The sequence below is a fragment of the Sturnira hondurensis genome, unplaced genomic scaffold (assembly GCF_014824575.4).
Source record: "Sturnira hondurensis isolate 20B ecotype Veracruz unplaced genomic scaffold, ASM1482457v3 Scaffold0022201, whole genome shotgun sequence".
In the NCBI taxonomy this organism is placed as follows: Eukaryota; Metazoa; Chordata; class Mammalia; order Chiroptera; family Phyllostomidae; genus Sturnira; species Sturnira hondurensis.
Window position 1 is genome coordinate 4,326,950 of NW_028094832.1, and position 22,383 is coordinate 4,349,332.

The 22,383-nt window shown below is 42.0% G+C and overlaps 1 protein-coding gene and 1 non-coding gene across 2 annotated transcripts; both read left to right on the plus strand.

The window, feature by feature from the left end:
* Positions 1 to 18,505: 18,505 nt before the first annotated feature.
* Positions 18,506 to 18,630, plus strand: LOC118979013 (small nucleolar RNA SNORA25). The gene has a single exon (XR_005064829.1). It is a non-coding gene; the product is annotated as a small nucleolar RNA SNORA25 (small nucleolar RNA).
* Positions 18,631 to 20,874: 2,244 nt separating this feature from the next.
* On the plus strand, positions 20,875 to 21,637 carry SF3B5 (splicing factor 3b subunit 5). Its single transcript, XM_037034807.1, has one exon. It carries the CDS (start codon positions 21,018 to 21,020, stop codon positions 21,276 to 21,278), a length of 261 nt encoding a protein of 86 aa, XP_036890702.1. The 5' UTR covers positions 20,875 to 21,017; the 3' UTR covers positions 21,279 to 21,637.
* The last annotated feature ends 746 nt before the right edge of the window (positions 21,638 to 22,383 follow it).

Genomic DNA, 22,383 nt, shown 5'->3' on the forward strand with positions numbered 1-22,383 from the left:
TCTACCATTAGTCAAGGCTCCTCAATATAACTTTTTTCCCTCCCCCACCTACTCTAAAAAAATTCACTTCTTTTTCTGATCTCTCAAAACTGTTTGTATATTTATTCTTTTACTCATCCTTCCTTCATGTGTTCTATCGATCATTCAGTTCTATCAATCAATCAAACACTTGCTCCGTGTTTATAGTGCCGGGCACTCTACTGGTACCCGGCTTCTGCCCTGGAAGAAGGCGACAGGCAAACGGGAGTAGCTCTGAGTGGAAACTGATGAAGACCCACCGTGGCCAAAGAGCAGTGAGATGCACAGGTTAAGACTCAGACGGCTGGGCCCAGAGCCCGGCTTTGCCAATGCTGGCTGGGTGACTGGGCCAGTCACTTGCCCTTCGTTTGCCTGCTTCGCTGTCTGTAAAATGTGTCATCATCGTCTGCACCTACCTCACAGGGTCCATCTGAGGACTCGGTGAGTTTATTATATAAATATCTGAGGCATGTCGCTTGGCAGGTAGTCAGAACTCAGTAAATACCATTATCATTACCGCTGGGAATGGAGGGCAGTGTCGAGTGAGAGCAGACTTGCTTGAAAATGCCTGTCTGAGAAACACGTCTGCTCTACCCTGCGTTCTCCGAAGCTGATTGAGAGAGATTAAATACAGAAGCAGGCTTTTCGCAGGGTCCCTCTTTTGAGCTCATTCCAGAGCTGGTTGTGTATGTTTCAGGTGCTTTTGGTGACTGCTGTTCCTCTAACCAATTTATTGTCTCTCAGCTTAAAGAGTAGCTTTTAAAGGCCACTACTTCCATTTGTATTTTTTAATCACAGTGGAGTTGATACGTTTGCAAAGATGTTTTCAAAATAAAAAAGGCTCATCTGTAGGGCTATGTGAACACTCCCCATCCCTCCAGCAAGGCATTCTGAGGCATGAAGGCAGAAGACTGGTTTTCGGGACAACGGGTCATGGAAAGTATAGGTTATAGAGTCACCAAGCAGGTAAATATTTTTTTAACATTACAAAGTATTTTATTAAAGTTGGGAGTGTTTGGAAGTAGGTTATCTGGTTTTAATGTGTAGATTGTACCTTTTCTAGCTGGAGAGAGCAGGCAAGCTATTTGAAATTCCTCATTTCACCCTCTGCATTAAAGGGCCCCAGTTTTATTCTCTGTGTTATGGGATAACACCTCTATTCAGAATTAAATAAGACATTGTACATGAAAGTGCTTGAAAATAGAAGAAAAGGAGGGAGGGAGGAAGGGTGACCCCCAAATACAGGCCAAAGAAATAGCCATAGATTTATGCTTGACTTTTTAAACTTATACTTAAGGTAAGACTGTACCTGAGAGGTACCGTATTTTACCAGGTATAATGTGCAGCCACGTTTTTGATCCATGCTTCCAGAAAAAAACTTTTAATTTTTTATTTTTAAAGATTTTATTTATTTATTTTTAGAGAGACAGTAAAGGAAGGAGAGAGGGAAAGAAACATCAATGGGTGGTTGTCTCTCGTACGCCCTCTACTGGGGACCTGGCCCACAACCCAGGCATGTGCCCTGATAGGAATCCAACCAGCACCCCTTTAGTTTTCAGGCCAGCACTCAATCCACTGAGCCACACCAGCCAGGGCCGTTTTAATATTTTAATTCAATTATTTATTTATATTTGGAAATTAAGTCAATTATCATATTCCAGGGGATTATTTTGCATATAAATTTCATTATTGCTTTCTAGAGTTACACTTTTAACACATAAGCATAAGTAAACGAATTAAAAACATTTATATAGATATGGAATTAGTACTACCCATGTATAATGTGCATCCTTATTTTCCTCAAAAATTTGGGCAAAAATTGCACATTATACACAGCAAAATATGGGTATTTTGTCATGGCAATGACTTTATGACTTTAAATTCACCAGCTTTAAAAAAATAGTTTATTTTTAAACAGAGGGGAAAGGTGAGAGAAAGAGGGAGAGAAACATCAATGTGTGGTTGCCTCTCACCTGCCCCAATTGGGGACCTGGCCCACAACCCAGGCATGTGGCCTGACTGGGAATCCAACCAGCAACCCTTTGGTTCATAGGTCGGCACTCAATCCACTCAGCCACGCCAGCCAGAGGTAAATCCAACAGCTTTTTTAACTAAGTGCAGTGTGTGCTTTGACTTTGCTGAGCTATTTGCTTTCTTGACTGACATATTAACCCAGTATACACTTTCACCCTTGGAATGGTTGGGTTGCATTTCAGTGCCTGACCATGAGTCACTGTGGCTCAGAACCTTCAGAAGCATTGTGAGTATCAGAGTGAAAACGTGGCAGATTTCCATAAATCACCTTTATTGAGAATTGAGTCACTTTTGTATGAAAGTAATTTATAGGGCAGTGTTCCATTTGAGGAAAAATGAAAATTAATGGTGCTTGTCAAGACAGTGATATGTTTCAACACCTGTGGAAAAGAGCAAGTTTCACAAAAATGTGAGCCTGATCCCAGATTATTTACGGTCACAACTATTTCAGGCTCTTTGGTAAAGTGCTAGGAAGTATAGCCGAATGAGATATCGTTAGGCATTTATTCATCGTGCACCCTCCCAGATCCATCCTCAGCCATACCGTCTGCCGCTTGGAGCCCCAGGAGGCGTTGGCAGGATGGGACCGGGCCAGGGTGTGTTTCTTCTCGAGTCCGTGCAGGTAACACCGAGCTCCTGGCAGGAGATGCTCTCTCACCAGCACAGCTCCCTTGGGGGAGGGAAGGAAAAGCTTCCTCCCCCTCCTTGTTCCGGACGCCTCAGTTCTCCTCTTGGTTCCCTTCACCCTGCCCTCGCCATGGTACTTTAGTAGGTCCGTATCAAAATCCCAGCCAGAAGGAACTTGGTTTCCGCCAGGGCCCACTCGGATGTGTTCTCCCTCCATGAAGCAAAGTTTATGAAACTCTTCTGGGGTCTGGACCCCACAATAAATTAGATCTCAACCAACCAATTACGCATGCTGCTTTTGCCAGATGATTTTCAGATATCTTTATCACCATGTCCACTTTATTAAAATTTTGCCAAAATAAACAACTGTCACGTGTGGTGGCCAGGCTCAGTTCTTTCTCCTAGAACTCCTTTAATTAGGGAGATTCCACAGGAGATAGTGAGTTTTGGAGAAAACTTTTGTAGCCCACGCATATTGTTGTTGTCCTGTGGGATGACCTCGCTGGTACGAGGCACAGCCATACCTCCGAGTGCTCCACTTGCCCCAGGATCTCCTGAGGCAGGAGCCTTGGCTCCTGAGCTAATAGCTCTTGAACCATTAGCTCCTTCAAGAAAGGACCCAGATTCTGCAGGACACTCACCCCTTCAAGATCTGAGGCAGTGGGAGCGAACAGCGGTTTCAGCCAGTCCTTGTAAACTCAGCTCGCTCTTGCTCTCCGTCTTCCTCTCCTGCCTGCCAGCCCTCTGACTTCAAGCTCCAGCATCAGCCCGACAGTTTCCTGAACCGCAACCCAGCCGTGTAAGCACACCTGTGTAGGTAGGTCTGTGAAAATTAAAATACCATCCATTCCTTTTGTAACTTCCCTTTCAGTGCTTTAAAGTTATGTTTAGTATACTTTAACTTCTTTTCAGATTTTTCTATATCATTAATTTTCATAGATTGATTATGATGTGCCTTCTTGTCTATTTTTTATTTCTCTATTCTGTGGAGCAAGTCTGGGCAAGAAGTTCTTAGACATGACACCAAAATCATGACTCATAAACAGAAGAAATGAATAAATTACCAAAATTAAAAACACTTTTTCTTGCAAAGAGAATGCAGCATTTGCAAGCCATGTGTCTGACAAAGACCTTATATCTCAAATATAAAAAGAACTCTCAAAGCTCAATTGTAAACAATCCAGTTATAAAACAAGAAAAAGGCGTGAACAAATATTTCACCAAAAAGGAGAATTAGGATTTAATATGTGAATTGGAGGGAGGGCAAACATTTCAGTCTATAGCACCATGTCCTAACCGTACACAGGAGAAACCTCCTTTTTCAGTATCATTCACAGAAGTTGCACGAGGGGTTCCCACTTACATCTGTTGGCCAATCCTTAAATACATGGCCCCATCCAGCTGCGAGAAAGGTGGGGATTAGTCTTTACTCAAAGGAAGGAGGGGAAAGGGTACTGGAGGCCCACAAGCTGTCCTCACCATGAGGGCCTAAGCTCTCAAGACTCTTCAACATTCGACATCGTCTTCCACCTGGAGTCACAGCCTTGCTAGTCTGTCTCCACTTTCACATTCTCCTAGGTCACTATCATTAGCCACTGATTCAGAGCACAGTTTTAGTTAAATTACTCCCTGGTCCCCTAATCATCAGTGAGCCCCTATTATGTACAGATTAAGTTCAAACCCTTTTATTTACCATGATATGAGTTTCCTCCATAATACCATTTCACTTTGGTCGCTGTCTTTCCTATTCTTCTTCATTCCTCTCCACTGGCCATTCCTTGAGTACACCACGTGCTTTCAGTTCTCCCTGACTTCTCTTGTAACACACTTTCCATCAGGAAGGCCTTCCTAAAAGCCCTTCACCAGCTTCTGAAACACGGCACGGACTTCCGGGCCTATCCCCAGTAAAATTCCTTTTAGAAATTTCATCATTTCTATTAAAAATAAGCTGCCCATTCTTTGAATAGTCACTCTTTAATATTGTCCCACCTTATACTAAATTGTAAATTGTCTTGTTTATGACCATGATTATATTGTGAATTACACAGTATTCACTACATTACTCATCTTTATAGACCTGGGAGCCCCTAGTCTCTGAATTTATACCAAACAACTGTGTAAGAGATATTTAAAAATGGAATTGGTATGGGAGCATTGAACTTATGGAAGGAAAGAGAAAAACCTCAAGTCAGCTAGCTCTGTTTGGATAAGGCACTCATTTAAAGTGGATTAAATGCTTTATCAACAATCTAGCATTATTTGTTACTTAATACTCTCTAAGTCTACACGGACTCATTTGGAATTGTTGAGTGTGTTGTGTTAATATCCAAAGCTTAATATGGATTTGCATCAGGAAGAAAAACTTGCAAGAGCTAGTTTCAGCTCCAACAAGGAAGTGACAGTTTTAAATTTTTTAGCAAAATCATTATAACTTATCTCTGTGAAACACTTGCTAGGTCACTTCGTGTGTCACTTGTGTTACTTTCTTTTTTAACTCTCAGGCCTCAGAAATAACAAAAGAGGCCCTGGTGGGGCAGCGCAGTTGGTTGGAGTGTGGTCCCAGTCTGCACAGGTTGCAGGCTTGAGCTCCAGTCAGGGCACACACTAGAAGCTACCAATGAATGAATAAATAAGCAGAACAGCAAACTGATATTTCTCTCTCCCTTCCTCTTTCTCTCTACATTTTTTAAAGGAAATAATAAAAGAAAATTTTAGTCCACTTGCTGCTAATTTTCTTGTGACTAAGGGTAGAAATAAAAATAGTTTCGGGTTGAATTATATGTTAAAATATGACAAGATCTATTTCATGTAATTTTTTGTGGCTGCTGGCCAATTTCATTCGCTCTTTGTTAGGGTCAGACTGGAGAAATACGGCTATAGAGTTTGAAAGAAACAATAAATTCTCAATTAAGATTAATAAATTGTTTAAAATCAACCCCACATTGGACTTAAAGGACACCTCTTCCTATAAAATAGGCTTTCAGATTCACCTGTTTGTATTTTTTCTCCCTCTGTTTATCCCTCTTCTGTGCCCTCTCTGACCTCTTTTTGTGCCAAAGTTCTTATTCCTGATCTGATTAAAACTATTCCATGCACTCTGTATTAACCCTGGTTGTATGTGAAGAATTAGGACACCGATCAGAGCTCAGGATCACACACCACTGCACCTGAAAGAAGGCTTAGGGAAGTATACAGGTGGATCAAAAATACACTATAAGGCTAATATTTTTAGTTCTAACTCTATATCCAATACTGAGTCCTTTCTTAATCCAAGGAACATCAGATAACTTTCTAGGGCAGAGAAAAACAAAAGAAAAGGCAAATTATCGAGGCAGTGACTCATGGAATCATTCAGGCACAATTTGTGCTCCAGAGCTCCCACAGAATCAGGCTGAAGTGAATCCCCAGCTGAGACCATGACCTTGCTTAGTCCTTTCCCCTCCCCTATCCATCTTTCCTCACTCCCCTTCTTCTGAGAGCACTCTCTCAATAAATCATTTGCACAGGAGTCCTGGTCTCAAGCTCTGCTAGTAGGAATCTCAACCTGAGACAATTGGTACTGGAATTAATCCTAAGAAAATGCCAGTAGGTTCTGGAGTTGACTCACTTGCTGGTTAGAAAGCTACAAGAACCCGGTCACGAGTTGTAGCTGGAGTAATGGTGTTACAGAACTGACCAGGATGGGGGTGTGTGAAACGATATAACATTACCAAACGGACCCGTCCTTGTGCTCTGGGGGCCCCCCCTTCTGTTCTAGGTTCACCTTGCCCACTGCCAGGGAAAGACGTCTATCAATGCCAGAGATTGGTGAAAAGGACAGGGATAATTTATTTAAAGAGTTGTACAAGCTTAAGAGTAATAACTTAATGTCTTCATTGAGATCCCAAAGTCTTTTAGAATACCCACAAATGCACAGTCGTCCTTTCCCCCTCTGCCCAGTGCCAGGTACCATATTTCAGAAGAAGAAATGGAAGTCCACAACTCTTCTCTGTCCAAGCTGTGTGGCCCCAAAAAGACGCTGCGTGGCTGCCGAGCCTGGGTTTAAATCCCAGAGCCAATCTTCCTCTGCCACATCATTTCTGACTCCGCCCACAATTGGCCACAGCTGCCAGCATTCCCATATTTTTCTAGTTTTACTGGGCTGCCATAGTAAGTCCAGGCAAGTGTGGCCCTGTGCTCTGGAGCCAATCATCTCCAAGCTCTCATGCAGGCTCTGTAACCAGGGGGAGTTGCCTCCCAGTTGCATCATGGGTTGAAGTCACTCCCATCCCCCTGGAGTCAAAGCATGGGCACAGCTGTTTAACATATCTATGAAAGCAGTTAAATGTTATAAATACATTAAATGACCATTCTAAAGGTTATCTGCAAAACCGTTGCTATTCAAAACAACTCTCAGTGGCCCTGCTCCATGTGTCCCATCCCCCAGCTCAGACTGGTGGGGGTGAGGACATTATATATATAAAATATTTCCTGGACACCAAGTTCTGGACCCCATTACAAATCCCTATTTGAGCCCCACCTTGGCTGCACCCTGTTACGATGCTAACTCCTGGCACACAATAGAGATGAAATTGCTAAGACCTTTCACCGGTGGTGGGTTTGCTGGCCAATAGAAGGAAAGAGATGCAATAGCAGGAAAGGGATGCAACAGCTACTGCATTGCCTCTGTCCTTGGAGAATCCTGGAGGAAACGGAAACCATAACTGTAAACTCTGGAAGTGGGAGCCTGTTGCCAAGTGCCACTGATACACTGAAGAGAGAAAATAACAGAGTCTAATATATTAATCAGCAACTTAGAGCAAAGTGGGAGGGTCAGAGAACCTCTTTGGCAGCATTTAAAAAGATCTTCATCTCCTGTAGCCAGAAGGAGGTAGAGCATAGCCTCTAATTGTCAGAGGAGCGAAAGTTCAGAGAAGGCTGAATTCATGGCCTGGTCACGTCTCCCGTCCCAGACTCAGGGTACTCGTCAGAAAGAAATAGGACCCTGAGGCTCTGGCTGGAGATTCCTGGGGGGCTCACTTTAGTGCCTTGAGCCCCAGACTCTCCTGAACTCTCTGGATCTACTGAAGTGGGCAACCGTTCTTTGTTGGAAGGTACAGGTCATCTCTTGAAGATTTTGCGAATGCCTCAAGTGAGACAGGCACCTTACAAGACAATGCCTGCACTTCCTGAGGACCTGCACGCATCTGCCTTCCTGTTCACCACCCCGGTAACTAGGGCCAGATTTCAGCACGACAGCATGGAGCCTGCCAGGGAAGAGGATGGCTTGCTTGCACACCAGAGTGACTGCAGAATCTTACTAACGTGCACTGCCAGGAGCCAGAGGAAGAGGCCTTGAATTGAATCAGGAGGTGCTAAGTCAAGGCGGGGACAGAACATAAAGCTCATATTTATCAACATGGAGGTGCTGTCCTAGGACACAGGACTCAATACCCTCACGTCGACTGGACTAATACATAATGGCAGTATCTTTGGAAGATTTGAAAAGTAGTGGTCCATATGAAATCAAGTAGAGATGCCACAGCTGTCAGACTGTGGAGGAAGGAATGGGAAAGCCAACAGAAGTGGGTGTGCTGGCAATGGTCTACTGTATAAGACTGGAAATTTTTTCAGCCAACTATGATCACTGAAGAGCATAGAGGACTCTATGCATCAAGAAATAAGAAAATTACTGGTGCAGGGTGCAGAGGGGCACCAGCATCACTGAGAAGCTCAGAGGTGGCTCTCCCCCATAGGCCAGAGTTGATGATAAGAGATGCTGTTACAGAACCAGGACTCCCAATAACTGAGGAGATGATAGGGTCCCAGCATAGCAGAAGCCATGTGATAGCACTTTACCACCCAAATCCACATGGGTATCATTTCAATAACGGGCACAGAGTTTGCCTTTCAAAAGTGTTCTCAGGCGATGCTGACACTGTTGATCCAGGAACCCTACTTTGGGAACCACTTCTGTAACGGACGTGCCCAGAGGCGGAGCCGCTTGGACTCGGGGCACGGCTATCTTCAACTTAGATGGTCCCAGGTGTCCTCCAAAGTGGCTGTGCAATTGATAGTACATGCCCACCAAATAGCAGAACTTCTCACCAATATGTAGTGTCATAGAACTTGTAAAAGTTTGCTGATATGGAGGGCATAGAGTGGCATCTCATGATTTTAATTAACATTTTTCTGTTTATTAATTATGTTGAGAACATTTTCAATGTTTACCAGCCATCCGGATTTCCTCTACTGGGAAATGCATAATCAAATCATTTATTTATTTTTTTCTATTGATTTTTCTGCCTTTTTTCCTATCAAATTTAAACAGTTTATATATATTTGGAAACAAGTCTGCTATGGTTACAGTTTCATTATATAAGCTGCAAATATCTTCTCCCAGCCTAAGGCTTATACTTTAATTCTTTTAATGGTATTTTTGGATGAACAGAAGTATTTAATGTAGTTAATGATGCAATCTTTACTTTTTCAGCGCATGATTGCTAAGTTTAATTCAGATGTTTTACCCAACTCAGCCTTGTAAAATTTTTTTAAAGTCCTATAAAAATTACATTGTGATGTGACTACAGGTTTGTTATCTTGTTTTTGATATAACTGTAGAAAAAACTTGACACCAACTGTACTTTTCAAACACGTAAGGCTTAGGAAAAATACAAAGACCAATAATTTCTCAATGCAACTTAGAGGTTGAGACAAGGATGCTAAGAGTGTTTGCATTTTTCAAATACAGGCCATCTGAAATGTATGGCACATTTTCCAAGTGGATGTCCACCCCCACAGGTGCAGAAACTCTGGCTGCCCCTCCCAGGGTCCCACCTGACTGTGAACCATGCCTTTGGCCTCAGGGACTGGAAGGAAAAAAGATGGGAGAGAGTAAGGGAGGAAGTTCTCTAACTGTTGCTCAGGGGTTCTTGCTATAGTTCATGTTTTCTCCATTCCATAAGGCCTCTGATATCTTCTCTGGCTTCCCTCCTCTGCTCCCTGGAAAATAGAACAAGAGGGCTTGCTACTCACCTGGCTGACGGAGGGCATGGGGGAGAGTGGTAGACCACAGGGCTCGTACTGCAATGTCAGGGTTCCTCTTGGAAGTCCAATTTGGAATTCACAAATCATTTCCTTACGCATTCAGGAAAAAAAAACATAGTTACAAATGACAGTTGATTTCTACCATTGGAATATTTCGTTGTAAGTTAAACAAGTTATCGTGTTTAGGCTTGCAAAGCTAACCACAATTTGTGACATTTTTTAATGGGGGAAAAATGCTCTGAATTCCAAACAATTTTCTTATAAGGACTTTTGAACTGCAAACGATTTAAAGGATGCGGACAAGAAGTACTTGACAGAATTACACGGTACGGAATGAGCATTTCAAGTGAGCAGGGCAATGGAAAGGGGGAAAACTGTCTTTGGCAGGCCTCTCTGGGCTGGGGTAAGGAGTGGAGAGGGGCAGGTAGTGCCTGTGGGCTCTTCAGCAGCTAGACCAATGGGCAAGTGTCTAAAAGCAACTGTTTCTTTTCTAAATTTTCATGATGAAGGAGCTATTTCTAACACCTGACATAATGTTGGTAGGACTCAAGGCAACACCACACCACCCAACCCCTCTCCTCTGTTACCAGCCGGTGCAACATGAGTGAAGTGTGGGAATTGAGGCTGGGGCGCTTTGCAGACTGGGAGAAACACTTGCCTGACAGGGTAAAGCAACGTGGCTCTTGCTAGCCCGCGGTCTTTGCTGGCGTATATCATGGAATTGGCCAGTTAAGACTTCACTGCCAAGCTACTTAATCTTCTGGCCTAAGGTCTTCCAGTTTCTCCTGCTAATTGTTTGTGAATGTGGTTCAGAAGTTCTCTGAAGCTCTATAAAGAGCCCTGAGCAAACTTTTCTTTTCATCTTCGGTGTGCTTAAGTGATTGACTTTTTCTGAAAAGGTGTCAGAAACAAACCGGAACCCATAGTCATTTAGATGAAACTGTCATTTTAAAATGGTTTTAAGATAGTGTTAAAGAATTTAAACCACAATCCCAAGGTTCTGGAGCATGTCTCCTTCCCACTGTTAATAGGAATAGAGTAAGACATGTGGGGCATTTAAAAAACCACATCACCACCTGGATAGATCTGGATAAATTTTAAAGTCTTGCGGGAGTCAGTGGACTGGTAGAAAGGAAGAAACGTAGCTTATGAAGGGAACGCTCCACATCATTGGAGAAGAGCAAAGGCTGATGGGGGGATGGGGAACAATTTGCTCCTATAAAGAGAGCAAAATTCCTGACTGGTAATTGGCATTATGATCCAAAGTGGGTGGGTATCCAGAGACCTCCTGTACTCCACCCCCCATTGCACTGTTTCTTTTCTCAATGGCTTTAAACTCTGATACTACTTTAGTCATTTCTAGATACCCAATTAGCAAAAGGTCGCTGATGCAGCAAGGATATGGAAGATGCCACTTCAAGCCCAACCATGCTCACTCCCTTGAGGTCCTCTGGGCAGCCCAGCCTCTGCACAGCCAGCTTCAGGGGTGCAACAACCCCTCTCCCCACCCCATAGCCTGGGGCTGAGAGAAACTGCAGTATTTAACACCCTGTCTCTAGAGTTTCTTGTCTTGACCAGAGAAGCAGCAGCCTGTCTGAGCATAAGCAGACGTGGGGTTTTCCTCCCTGCAGGTTGGGGCTGTAGCTGGAAAGCTCCAAGCTGCTGTCTTGGGAGTGGGCCCTGCTTCTGGGCCTGGGCTGCTTTTCTCCACTCAACTCAGTTCAGGTCTGAGTTGGGGTCTTCTCCTTCTTGACCTTATGTTTGCTTGGATGTCCCGAGGATGAAATGGCAGTGACTAGGGACCCAAAACCATCGCTGATCTTCCCACCAGGGGGTGCAGATGCCACTGATGTATTAGAGGTACCACTTCCTTGCCCTCTGGAGAAGTGGTCCTTTTAGGTATGTTTAAGCTACTTCAGTGGGTGCAAAAATAGCCAGTGCCATCCTAATGGGCCTATTTGAAGGAACAGCTTCTTCTGGACTTAAAATGACGCTGGAGCTGGCCAGCCACCCTCTCCAGCCCTTGAAGTGTTGCCTGCTGCTGGGAGCTGTCCTCAGCCTCCTAATCTTTACTGTCTGGTTAGTGCATTCCGTGTCCCCCTTCCCACATCCCTGCAGCACGCCTCTGCCACGTATCAAGTACCTGTTTGTGTGGGGGCCATTTTATTCTCTTGTTGCTGGAATATAGAAATACCATTCCTTTTTCTCGATATTGATTTTGTATCCAGCAAGCTCCCTTAAGTATTTTAAACTGCACAAATGGCTTTCCTATGTTCAATTCTAAGCATTTCAAATGCCTGACCAAGCAAGCACATGTCAATGGCTCTTGTATATCTAATGTTAACTTACAAATCTGGTCAATTCATTTCTTTTATTTATTTATTTATTTATTTTTCAAATATCTTATTTTTTTAATTTATTTTTTAGAGAGAGGGGACGGGAAGGAGAAAGAGTGGGAGAGAAACATCACTGTGTGGTTGCCACTCATGTGTCCCCTGCTGAAAACTGGCCCACAACCCAGGCATGTGCCCTGACTGGGAATCAAACTGGCGACCCTTTGCTTCACAGGCCCACACTCAATCCACTGAGATACACCAGCCAGGGCAATTCATTTCTTTTAAATGTTAAAATACCACTTGCACACTTGCTCACATTCTGCTTTTAATTTGAAATTATAAGTCAATTACACATTTTAAATAAATAGAATCACAGCATTAATCTGTCAGATAGTTTAAAAAATACCAGTCTTTTAACTTTTGCAAATACTTTAAATAACATGCATAAATAAATTATTTCTAAACCTCAAATAAAAATATTAATACTAACAGTATGATTTAATTTACCATCTTCATATTTAATTTAACATCTTCCTCTGATTGGAAAGTCACTCACCCTTTAAATAAAGCAGCCTTAACATCAAAGGTGATCAGAGTTTCCATTTCAGGAGAACTGAGGTTACCACCCAAAACAAGTTATTCTTACTAAATATGTATAGTTTGTGACTTTAGATTACTTACCAGTAAGAAATTTGAGACTGGAAGGGGACCTGGGGGAAGTTTAAGAACAGGGTAACTTTTTCTGAACGATAGGTAGATACCTGAGCCCGTCTAAAATTCATTTCTAAGTTAAGAGTGTCCTCCAACCCCAAACCCTTCAAATGGAATTTCTCAGCCTGCCTCTCTGAGTTCACAAGGTTAACACCAGCAAATAGGCATTCCATGGGCACGCAGCAGGCCCAGGGGTGTGCAATCAACCGCAAGGTCAGCCTTTGGAGGAGAGACCCAAAGATGCAGCCTGCACCGGTCCTGGAAGTGGGCTTGGAGCCGTTTGTACTTGGAATTTGTGTTGCAAGCTTAGTCTGCCTGTGTGCGCGCCAGGAGCTGGAGGAGTGGGAACATGGATGCAGATGTCCCCTTGACCCGTGGACTTTTCAGCGCACAGGAATGCACAGATGGTAGGGGCATAGCTGGGCTCTGCCAAGCAAGGGGGCCCAGGACAAGCCTCACTCTTGTCTTGGTCTAGGGGCAAAACTGCACTAAAACTAAGACAAAAAAAAATGCTTTCTGACCTCTTCAACTAAAGCTATTAAGCCAAATATAAAGGTTATGCTAGGAAATTAAGGGACACAAAAGTAGAGATAAAAGGGTATGCCAATAGCATTTTGTTATTTTGAGGGCCCCCCATATGAGACTTTAACAGGAAATGTTTCACAGTTCTACAGAGCATATCAGTCCCTCAAACAACTAAAGCAGTTTCAGTTAACTCACTGAAACTTATTATTAAGCAGTCCTCGGAGCCATCTGCTAGAATTTCTCCATGAGAGAGACTTAGAGGCAGGTGATCTCGGTGGAAGCGGGGAGACTTGAAACTGCATTTGCACAGTGGTTTACGTAAGCTGAAGAACATGTGAAAAGAACAGGTGGGAAATGGCGCCACTGGTTCTTTGCCACAGCTATGTGCCCCGACTGTTCCACCCCTAAATCCCTCTTTGGCCTGGAGCTATCTTAAACAAATGAACAGCATTAAAAATATTAGGTTTGCTTCCGTGCCATTTTCTTTTGAGGCCATTGCACACAGCATATGAACACAGATCCGTTGGGGACCTTTAAGTTAGGAAATACTCAAGGTGACAGATGAAGGAGATATAACACAAGTGAACAGCATTTCAAAAAACATACAGAATTTGAAACATGGCTCTGTTCTGTGGAAGTGAGTGCAACTTGTGGAAAGTGGACAAAACCATGCTTTGGTGAAGAGCGTCATCGCCTCTCTCCTATACACACACCTGATCTAAAAAGGTAAAGACAAAACAACTCTCCTGTGTTGATTTAAAGCCGAGAGGCATTCAATACTCCCTAGGAACCAGACAAACCTGGCACTTGAAATTACAAATTCAAACCGAAGGAGAGCTGTAAGTCCGATCCTTTCCTGCAGGTTCACCTGTGACTTTTACTCTAGGTAGACGATGATAAGCCGCATGGTTAAGTAGATAACCTGAAATTTTGCATAGAAGACCATTCCCATCCATCTTACTTCTTGTTTTTAAATTTCATGTTCTAGTTTGTGACTGCTGATGTGATCCATGTGTCTTAGGCTTACTGTAAAAGATGGTGGTGACTTTGAAATGGTTAGTTCTAACTACTGGGTGTGGGGCTTTAAGATTTTGGGTATCTCCCTGCCTAATCCCGTGTGAGAACAGTATCCTAATTCAACAAGTAATCGCTTCTCCGCCTTTTGGCTAAGATCAAGTGTAGTATTCAACAAGTATTTATGGAGTGCTAATGATGGGTAAATTAATATGCTAATATAATGAACAAAAAGTAAGATATTTCAAAGGAACTTAAGTTGCATTCAAATGAGATATGCCATGTATCCAGATTACACTGCAATTTATGTAATTATTCTTTTATTGTTGGCATAAAAGTTTTTTCCAATCATTTGCTATCATTCAAGATGCTGTCCTGAATGTGCATATATTCATTTCCTCAATAAATATTTAGTACCTATGATATGGCAATCATTAATCTTAGAGCTACAAGATTTCATATTGCTGTAACGATGGACCTGTATATAACGTTTCAGTTTCTTTGTGGATTTTCTCCTTCGAGAGATCTTTGTTCCAAAAGTTGCACCAGCCTGTGATTTGATGTTGTCCTTAAAGAACAGAGAGGGCAGCCTATTTAATCTCAAGTGAGGAGTTCTAGAATGCACGCTCTTTGTGGATCACAGCTGCCTCAGGGGAGATTATAAAAGGTCCAGAACCCTTTGTCCTTTTGAAGCATAGGCCAAAGTAGAGGCAAAACCCTCCAGCACTGGAGGGTTCTAGATTTTCTCGGATAAATGAGACCCATGATAGATGGAAAAAGAAAAGCTAAGCTGCAGGTATTTTTAACCATAGAAAAATAAGACACATCTAGCAAACTTCTATTTATAAATTCCATAAGTTTAATATTACCTAAAATCCACATTACTGCTTACTTCAACTAAATATAAAACCCCCAAATATAAAATTTGTAATGAAAAGAGAAAGACTGCTTGCTTTTCTCCTAAATTCTCCAAGTGTTCATTGCTCTAAAACCACAGCAAACCGAACATTTTTCTCCAGCATTTCCATTATGAGGTTCCCTTCCTGCTCCCGATGAATAAGAAACTCAAGGAGCCTAGTGACGAAATACTCTCCGCCTCTAGTTCATTTATCCTTGTTAAACGCTGCTTTGGCGACCTCTAGTGTGAAACACGGCATCAGCACCTCTATTCCAGAAAACCCTTTCAATACTCTAAAGCTCGCTTACAGACAAAAGGGGCGTCTAAAATCACATGTCACCAAAGGGAAGGTAACATTAGTTCGTTTCAATTTGAAGTTCCCATTTTATGCAGTAATGATAAAACATGAACGTAATTTCTGGATACGTGGACATTTGACAATAGGAGAGCGGTTATACTGAGAGTATGCTGCACCCATGCAATGGAATATTACACAGCTGTAAAGGGGGACGACAAATGAGGGAGCCCTTCATGGATTCGTATGGGATAACGTCCATTATATGTCAAGGAAAACAGAACCAAGAGCAAAGTAAAAAACTATATGAAGCATTTTGCTACCACCTGAATTTGGGAAGGGCTAAAGTATCATATATATTTGTATTTGCTCATTCATCCATTAAAAATCTCTGGAGGGATATATGAGAGACACGCAACAAGAGGCATGGGAAATGGGCAGAGGCTGGAAACTGCATTCCTTCGCATACTTTTATGCTTTGAATGATGTCTTGACCATTCAAAATATTAAGTGACTTTTTAAAAAAGTTAAAGCCACCAGCACAAAAACAAGGTAAAAAAGAAAAAATGTGGCCTTCCATTTCCAGACTTAAAAAAAATAGACTGGACAATATATCATTTTCTACCTAAAACGTACTTTTCATTATAAATCTTTAATCTATGTCTTTTTTCTATGGAATCTTTTCTTGCATATTTTTTCTTACTCAAATGCCCAACTGTCAGGCAGCATTTGGTACTTACACAGAAGGAAGCTAACAGGATTAACTTGAGGGTATGTCTTGGAGCAAAGACACACGCAGCTGTCCTGGCATGTCTTGACGGCAAGTCCGCGGGGTCCAGACCAAGTTTCCTTATAGGCAATTAGTGTAAAGAAACTGTGATAGTCCTTACTAGATAATAGTTTAAAACTCACAAGGAATACCTTTAAGTACACAGGGTGGGGCAAAAGTAGGTTTACAGTTGTTTATATGGAAAACAATACAATAATTAATAAATAATAATATGAGAATTCTATTTTGCATACTCACAACTGTAAACCTACTTTTGTCCCACCCTGTACAACTAAATACCCAGGAATAAATCTGCCAGAAGGTGTGAAAGACCTATCTGAAAATTATACAAGCTTTATTTAAAGTCAAAAAGTAGACATAAATAAATGGAAATATATACTATGTACATAGTAAGAAAACTCAATATAGTTAACATGACAATTCACCCAAATGCGTCTTTAAATTCAGTGTAATGACAAGTAAAATTGAAGCAGCGTGTGTGTGTGCACCTCTGAGGATCATTTGGGGGATGCAGAAGGTACTAGTCAGAGATTGACTTAGGTTTTAAAAATTAATGTTCAATTTTTTTTAAGTTATACATTTTTTAAAAAACGGCTTTTCTTCTTAAGCTTTTAAAATCAGCTAAAAATCCTAAGCTATAAATCTAGCAAGTTTTGACAATCATTTTTAAGGAGCTTTTGGATAAAATTAGGTCCACTCTGAATTTTAACTCTTAAACATTATCACACTTATTAATGTCATATATTCCATTTCCTTGCAAATACTGCAACTGTCTGTTTTAGCAAAATCTGTTCACCGACCTAAATTATTTTCACAAAGTGAATCAATTAAATTTAAAATGTATGAAAAGAAACAAGGTCTCTCATATACTCCACAGTGAAATTGTGTCACCTCAAAATTCCTATGTTGACATCCTAACCCCCAGAAACTCAGAATGCGACCACATGTGGGGGCTAGAACCTATAAGAGGTACCGAGGGCAGAACGAGGTCATGCGGGTGAACCCTAACCGAATATGACTGGTGTCTTTGTAGGAAGAGATTAGGACAGAGACACACACATGTGACGACACATGAGAGAAAATGGCCATCAGCAAGACAAGGAGAGAGAGCTCAAAATGAAATCGACCCCGCCCTCACCTTGACTTTGTACTTTTAACCTCCAGAACTGTGAGGAAATAAAGTTCTATTGTTTAAGCCAACAGTCTGTGGTAGTTTGTTTTGGGAGCCCTAGCGAACTAGTGTGCCTTGGTTCTTAATTCATACATGTAAATATATTTCCCATCTATCTCTACAGGCCTTTGAATTTGAAAGAACTCTCACATATCCTCAGAATCATTCTTCATGATATAGAAATACTAATTTTCATGGCTTTGTTTAACTGGTCCATCACAATTTTCACAAAGATATTACTGACAATTTTAAATTCATGGAGAAGAGCAAAGGTTCAAAAATGTCAAAACATCTATGAAACAAGAACTTGTACAGGCTTTCACTATGTCAGATATCAAGATGTATTAATTCCTGTGTTACTACTGTGGGCATCAACTACCGAATACCCAGAAACAGACCTATCCACACACAACAGATGCGCTAAAGAGGAATACAGAAAGGATGTACCATTTAATGAATGACTGGTTATCCATGGGAACTAGTTAACCATATAGGAAAGCATTAAAAAATTAGATCCCAAAAGCAGCAATTTTCAACCTTTTACATCTTGTAGCACACAAAAACTAATTACCAAAATCCTAAGGCACACCAAAAAGTACATTTTTTTGCCGATCTGACAAAAAATAGATATAATTTTGATTCAATCACACCGGATGGTTATTGTTGTGTTGGCTCTTGGCATTTTTCTATTTGACGGTCTAAAGGAAAAGAGGTCAGTGCCCCTGACTAAATGGTCAGGGACCACATGTTTTAAAAAATGTTGTGACATACTGGTAGAAAGTCACTGCTCTAAAGTAAAACAAAACAAAAACTTCCAGTGGATTGAAGCAATAAACATAAAAAAACCTAATTCTAAAACTTTTAAAGACAATGAAAAAATTCTTATGGCCCAAGGGTAGAAAAGTTTTGCTTGATTTCATTTTTTAAACTAAATACAAAAAGCATGAAATATGAAGGAAGGCTGATACATTTGACTACTTCAAAGTTAACTTCTGTACAACAAATGATTCCATAAAGAAAGGGTAAAGCTGAGCTGCAGACCGGAAAAAGACTTTCATATAGGTCGTTTCAAAAAGGGCCTGTGGGACCAAAACCAAGAACTCTAATGCTGTGACCTAAGACTGAAGTTCTCAGTAGGATGTAATAGATGCTCAGTAGTGCTGTGTTTCCTAAGGAGATGTAAGATTTTAAAACAATAATAATAATTAATAAATAAATATACCAAAGATTTCCGTTGCACTATAACTGACAAGACTAGTATCCTGAATTTATAAATATCTTCTAAAAATAGTAAAAAAAAAAAGCCCCATCAAATTCCCAATAAGAAAATAGGCAAGATACAATATGCAGTTGACTGAGGAAAAATATAATAGGCCAGTAAACACATTAAAAAAGATACTCAGTCTCTATAGTTAAGCAGATATGCAAATTAAAGGCACAATCCAATTCCATTCCACCCATCTGATTTGAAAAAATTTTAAATGTCTGAGGACAAGTTTTAGGAGGGGTATGCAACAAAATGAATTCTCATTTTGCTGGTGGGAGAACCAATTAGTATAATTAATTTGGAGAGCATTTTGAAAATAACTAGCAAAGCTTGAAGACATTCCTTTATCTCAACTTTATTCCTGTATACATTTTCCAAGAAATTTCTTCATATGTATAAGAATATATGTACAAGGATATTTCTTGCAGCATTGTTTCTCACAATAAAAACGTGAAATTAAATGTCCATTATTGAGCAAATGGACATGTGATGGTATGTTAATTCAGTAGCATACTACACAATGGTAAAAATGAATAAAACTATATATATATCGGCATGGATACAATGGGGGGAAGCAATTTTCATAACAATACAGACAGGGTGTCATTTATATAAAGCTTTAAAATGTGCAGAATGTCCATAACTATTGCTTATGGATGCATAAACTATGGGCAACCAATATTCAAGATAGTGTCCTGAAGTGAATAGATCAGGGACGGGAACACAGAGAACTCCAAGTTTATTCCTGCAGCTTTATATCTTAAAAAAAAATAAATAACAGATTTGGAAACAAAAATGGCAAGATGGTCAGGTTTGATATATCTGGATGGTAGGAGCGAAACGTTTGTTAGAAAAATATTTAATCCGAAGAATAAAAATTTTTTCATACTTGGTACATTTAATCTCATAAAGAATATTTTTGTTTTTATCTCTTTTAAAAATAAAAACTGTTTATATGAAAGATGTGCAACATAATGAAATGACTGCTCCAGTCCAGGTAATCAGCATACCCACGTGCAGTGAGAGCACCCGAAATCTATGCTTAGAAATTTTCCCGTATTCAACACAGTATTAAACATTATCTACAACTTCGCATCAGAATAAAACTATTTTAAAGTTATTTTTCCCAGTAAAGAGTTTTATTGTTGCTTATCCATTCATCAAAATTTTTTTTGAAAATACAATCTGCCAGGCTTTGAAGATATCACGAAAGAAGCATACGATAAAACATAACAAAAAAATAAACTTTCTCAAGTAGTCTGTATTCTTATGAGGAAGTTGTTAAACCAAAAGAGGGGGGGGGGCGTAGAAAACGGTAATAACCGGGAGATGAGATGACAGACGAGTTGCAGAGCGGAAAGAGAATTTACATCTGTCTAGAGTAGCCAAAGCCGATTTCAAGGAGATGCTTTTGAGCTGACTCAACGGGAAAAGAGTCTGCCAAGGGTTCAAAGGCGTTCCAAGCAGAGGGAACAGCTTGTACAGACAACTGGGGAGGCTAGCAGCACGGAACGTTGAGGAGTATAGGCTGGGGCGGATGGGGTGGGGTGAAGGCTGGAGGGAGGATATCACTATTACAAGTTCAAGAGTAAAGAGGGGCTTGAGGTGGGGGCCAGAACCTGCTGGAACTGGTACTAAGCTCCGGTCAAAGGGTCAGAAACCGCGGCCCTGCAAACTTCGACTTAACTTCCACTGCACACGACCAGTAAGGACCAGAACTCGCGTCTTCAGACTTAGGGAGATGAACCCTCTAGTTGTGAAGGGGAAACCGGGGAGCAGCCTTAGCCCCGAAATCAAAATTGTACCCAGTTCATCTCCCAAGCTGCCTTTTGTTTTACTTGAGTTTCCCTTATCCTGTAGCTCCAAACCACCTACGGACGCTGTCTGTCTCCAGAAATCCCCTCCATTAGGCAGGCCGATTAAGGCCTCTTAAGCAGCGAGAGGTCCCAGAGGCCTGGTCCAGGGGACTTCGGGTACCACAAGTCCCAGCATGCAACGCTCCCGGTTAGAGACGGGGCCACTAAATTAACCATCATGCATCGCTCTTTGGGCGGGGCTCTTGATAAGGGCGGCCGACGTGCTGCGTGGCCTAAGCGACCCCAATTACTTGACAGAACCCACTTCCGCTTCCGTCTTTGAGTCCTAGAACCGCGAGGACACGCAGCTTGCGTCTTGGTGACGCCATTCGCCGGCGACGGCAGCGGTCCAGAGCTCGAGTCCAGCGGTTCCTCTCCCGCGTGAAATTTTGGAGCAGCTCCTGCTCGTCCGAGGCCTGTGACCTGAGCGCGACTAGGAAAGCGGCGAGATGACGGACCGCTACACCATCCACAGCCAGCTGGAGCACCTGCAGTCCAAATACATCGGCACCGGCCACGCCGACACCACCAAGTGGGAATGGCTGGTGAACCAGCACCGCGATTCCTACTGCTCCTACATGGGCCATTTCGACCTTCTCAACTACTTCGCCATTGCGGAGAATGAGAGCAAAGCTCGAGTCCGCTTCAACTTGATGGAGAAGATGCTGCAGCCTTGCGGACCCCCAGCCGACAAGCCGGAGGAGAACTGAGATCCCGGCTTGTCTGCGCTGAGCGGGAGAGCGCCGGTCCCTTCGGCGATCCTACTGTTCGCCCTCATTCCCGCGTGTCCCTGCCTCAAGTGGACTGATTCTCCATGGTTTCTTCTCGTGGTTTCCCTGGCCAGAAGGTGCTTACTTATCCCGGGTGTCTCGCCTGACCTGCCTTCATGTGGACCCTTCGGAACACAGCGTTGGGGAGATGGTCAGGACGCCTGAGAACTGTGACTTTGGACTCTTCTAAAGCCAGCGAGCGTTAGGGGTGACTGCACTGGAGTGAGATGCAAAGTGGAGGCTCGTTTTTGGCTGATTGTCGTTGTTGGTTTTTTCCCATAAAGTTTAGAAAAATTTCAGTCTCTGTGTGGGCTACTTGTGTTCGGGTGGAGGGGTCCAGGGAGGGTTCTGGGGACTGCTGTTTCGTGGGAGTCCGAGCAGGAAATCCGGGTGGCGGGCGTGGCCAGCATTCTTTGCCAGACACTTAAGGACATCCTGCACAACTTTTAAAAATTCTCTCACCCTGACTTCTCCCAAGAGCCATTTTCAGGTCCAGAATGCCTTGAGTATTGAGGTTTGAGATGATTATATCCCACCTTTTTCTCCTATTAAAAAAAAAGAGATCTTTTCAATCATTGCCCTCCCCTGTCTTAGAAATCGAATCCTCTTTTTTCTTGGGACTTTGTGGACATGTCATGAGAGATGACAAGCTGTGAAAAGAGTTTTTTTTACTAACTCAACATTCAACAAATATTTATTGAATCCTACTGTAGTGGGCATTTTTCCACGTTTTGGGGGGGTCTTATACTGGCAGTGGGGGAGGGAAGCCACACAAACAACCAGGGGTGTCCAATCTTTTGGCATCTCTGAGCCACACTGGAGAAAGAAGAGTTGTCTTGGGCCATACATTAAATATACTAACAAAAACTGATGAGCAAAAAAAAAAAAGTTTTAAGTAAATTTACGATTTTGTGTCATGCTGCATTCATAGCCATCCTGGGTCTCATGTGGCCTTTGGGCCAGGTTGTCCCAGGTTGGACACCCATGCTAGGCATATCGAATGTTAGGTGTGTAGAGGGCGGGAGTAGTCAGGGTTGCAATTTTC

Coding starts and splice junctions, on each gene's coding strand:
- SF3B5 (XM_037034807.1), top strand. CDS start 21,018: ATGACGGACCGCTACACCATCCACAGCCAGCTGGAGCACCTGCAGTCC.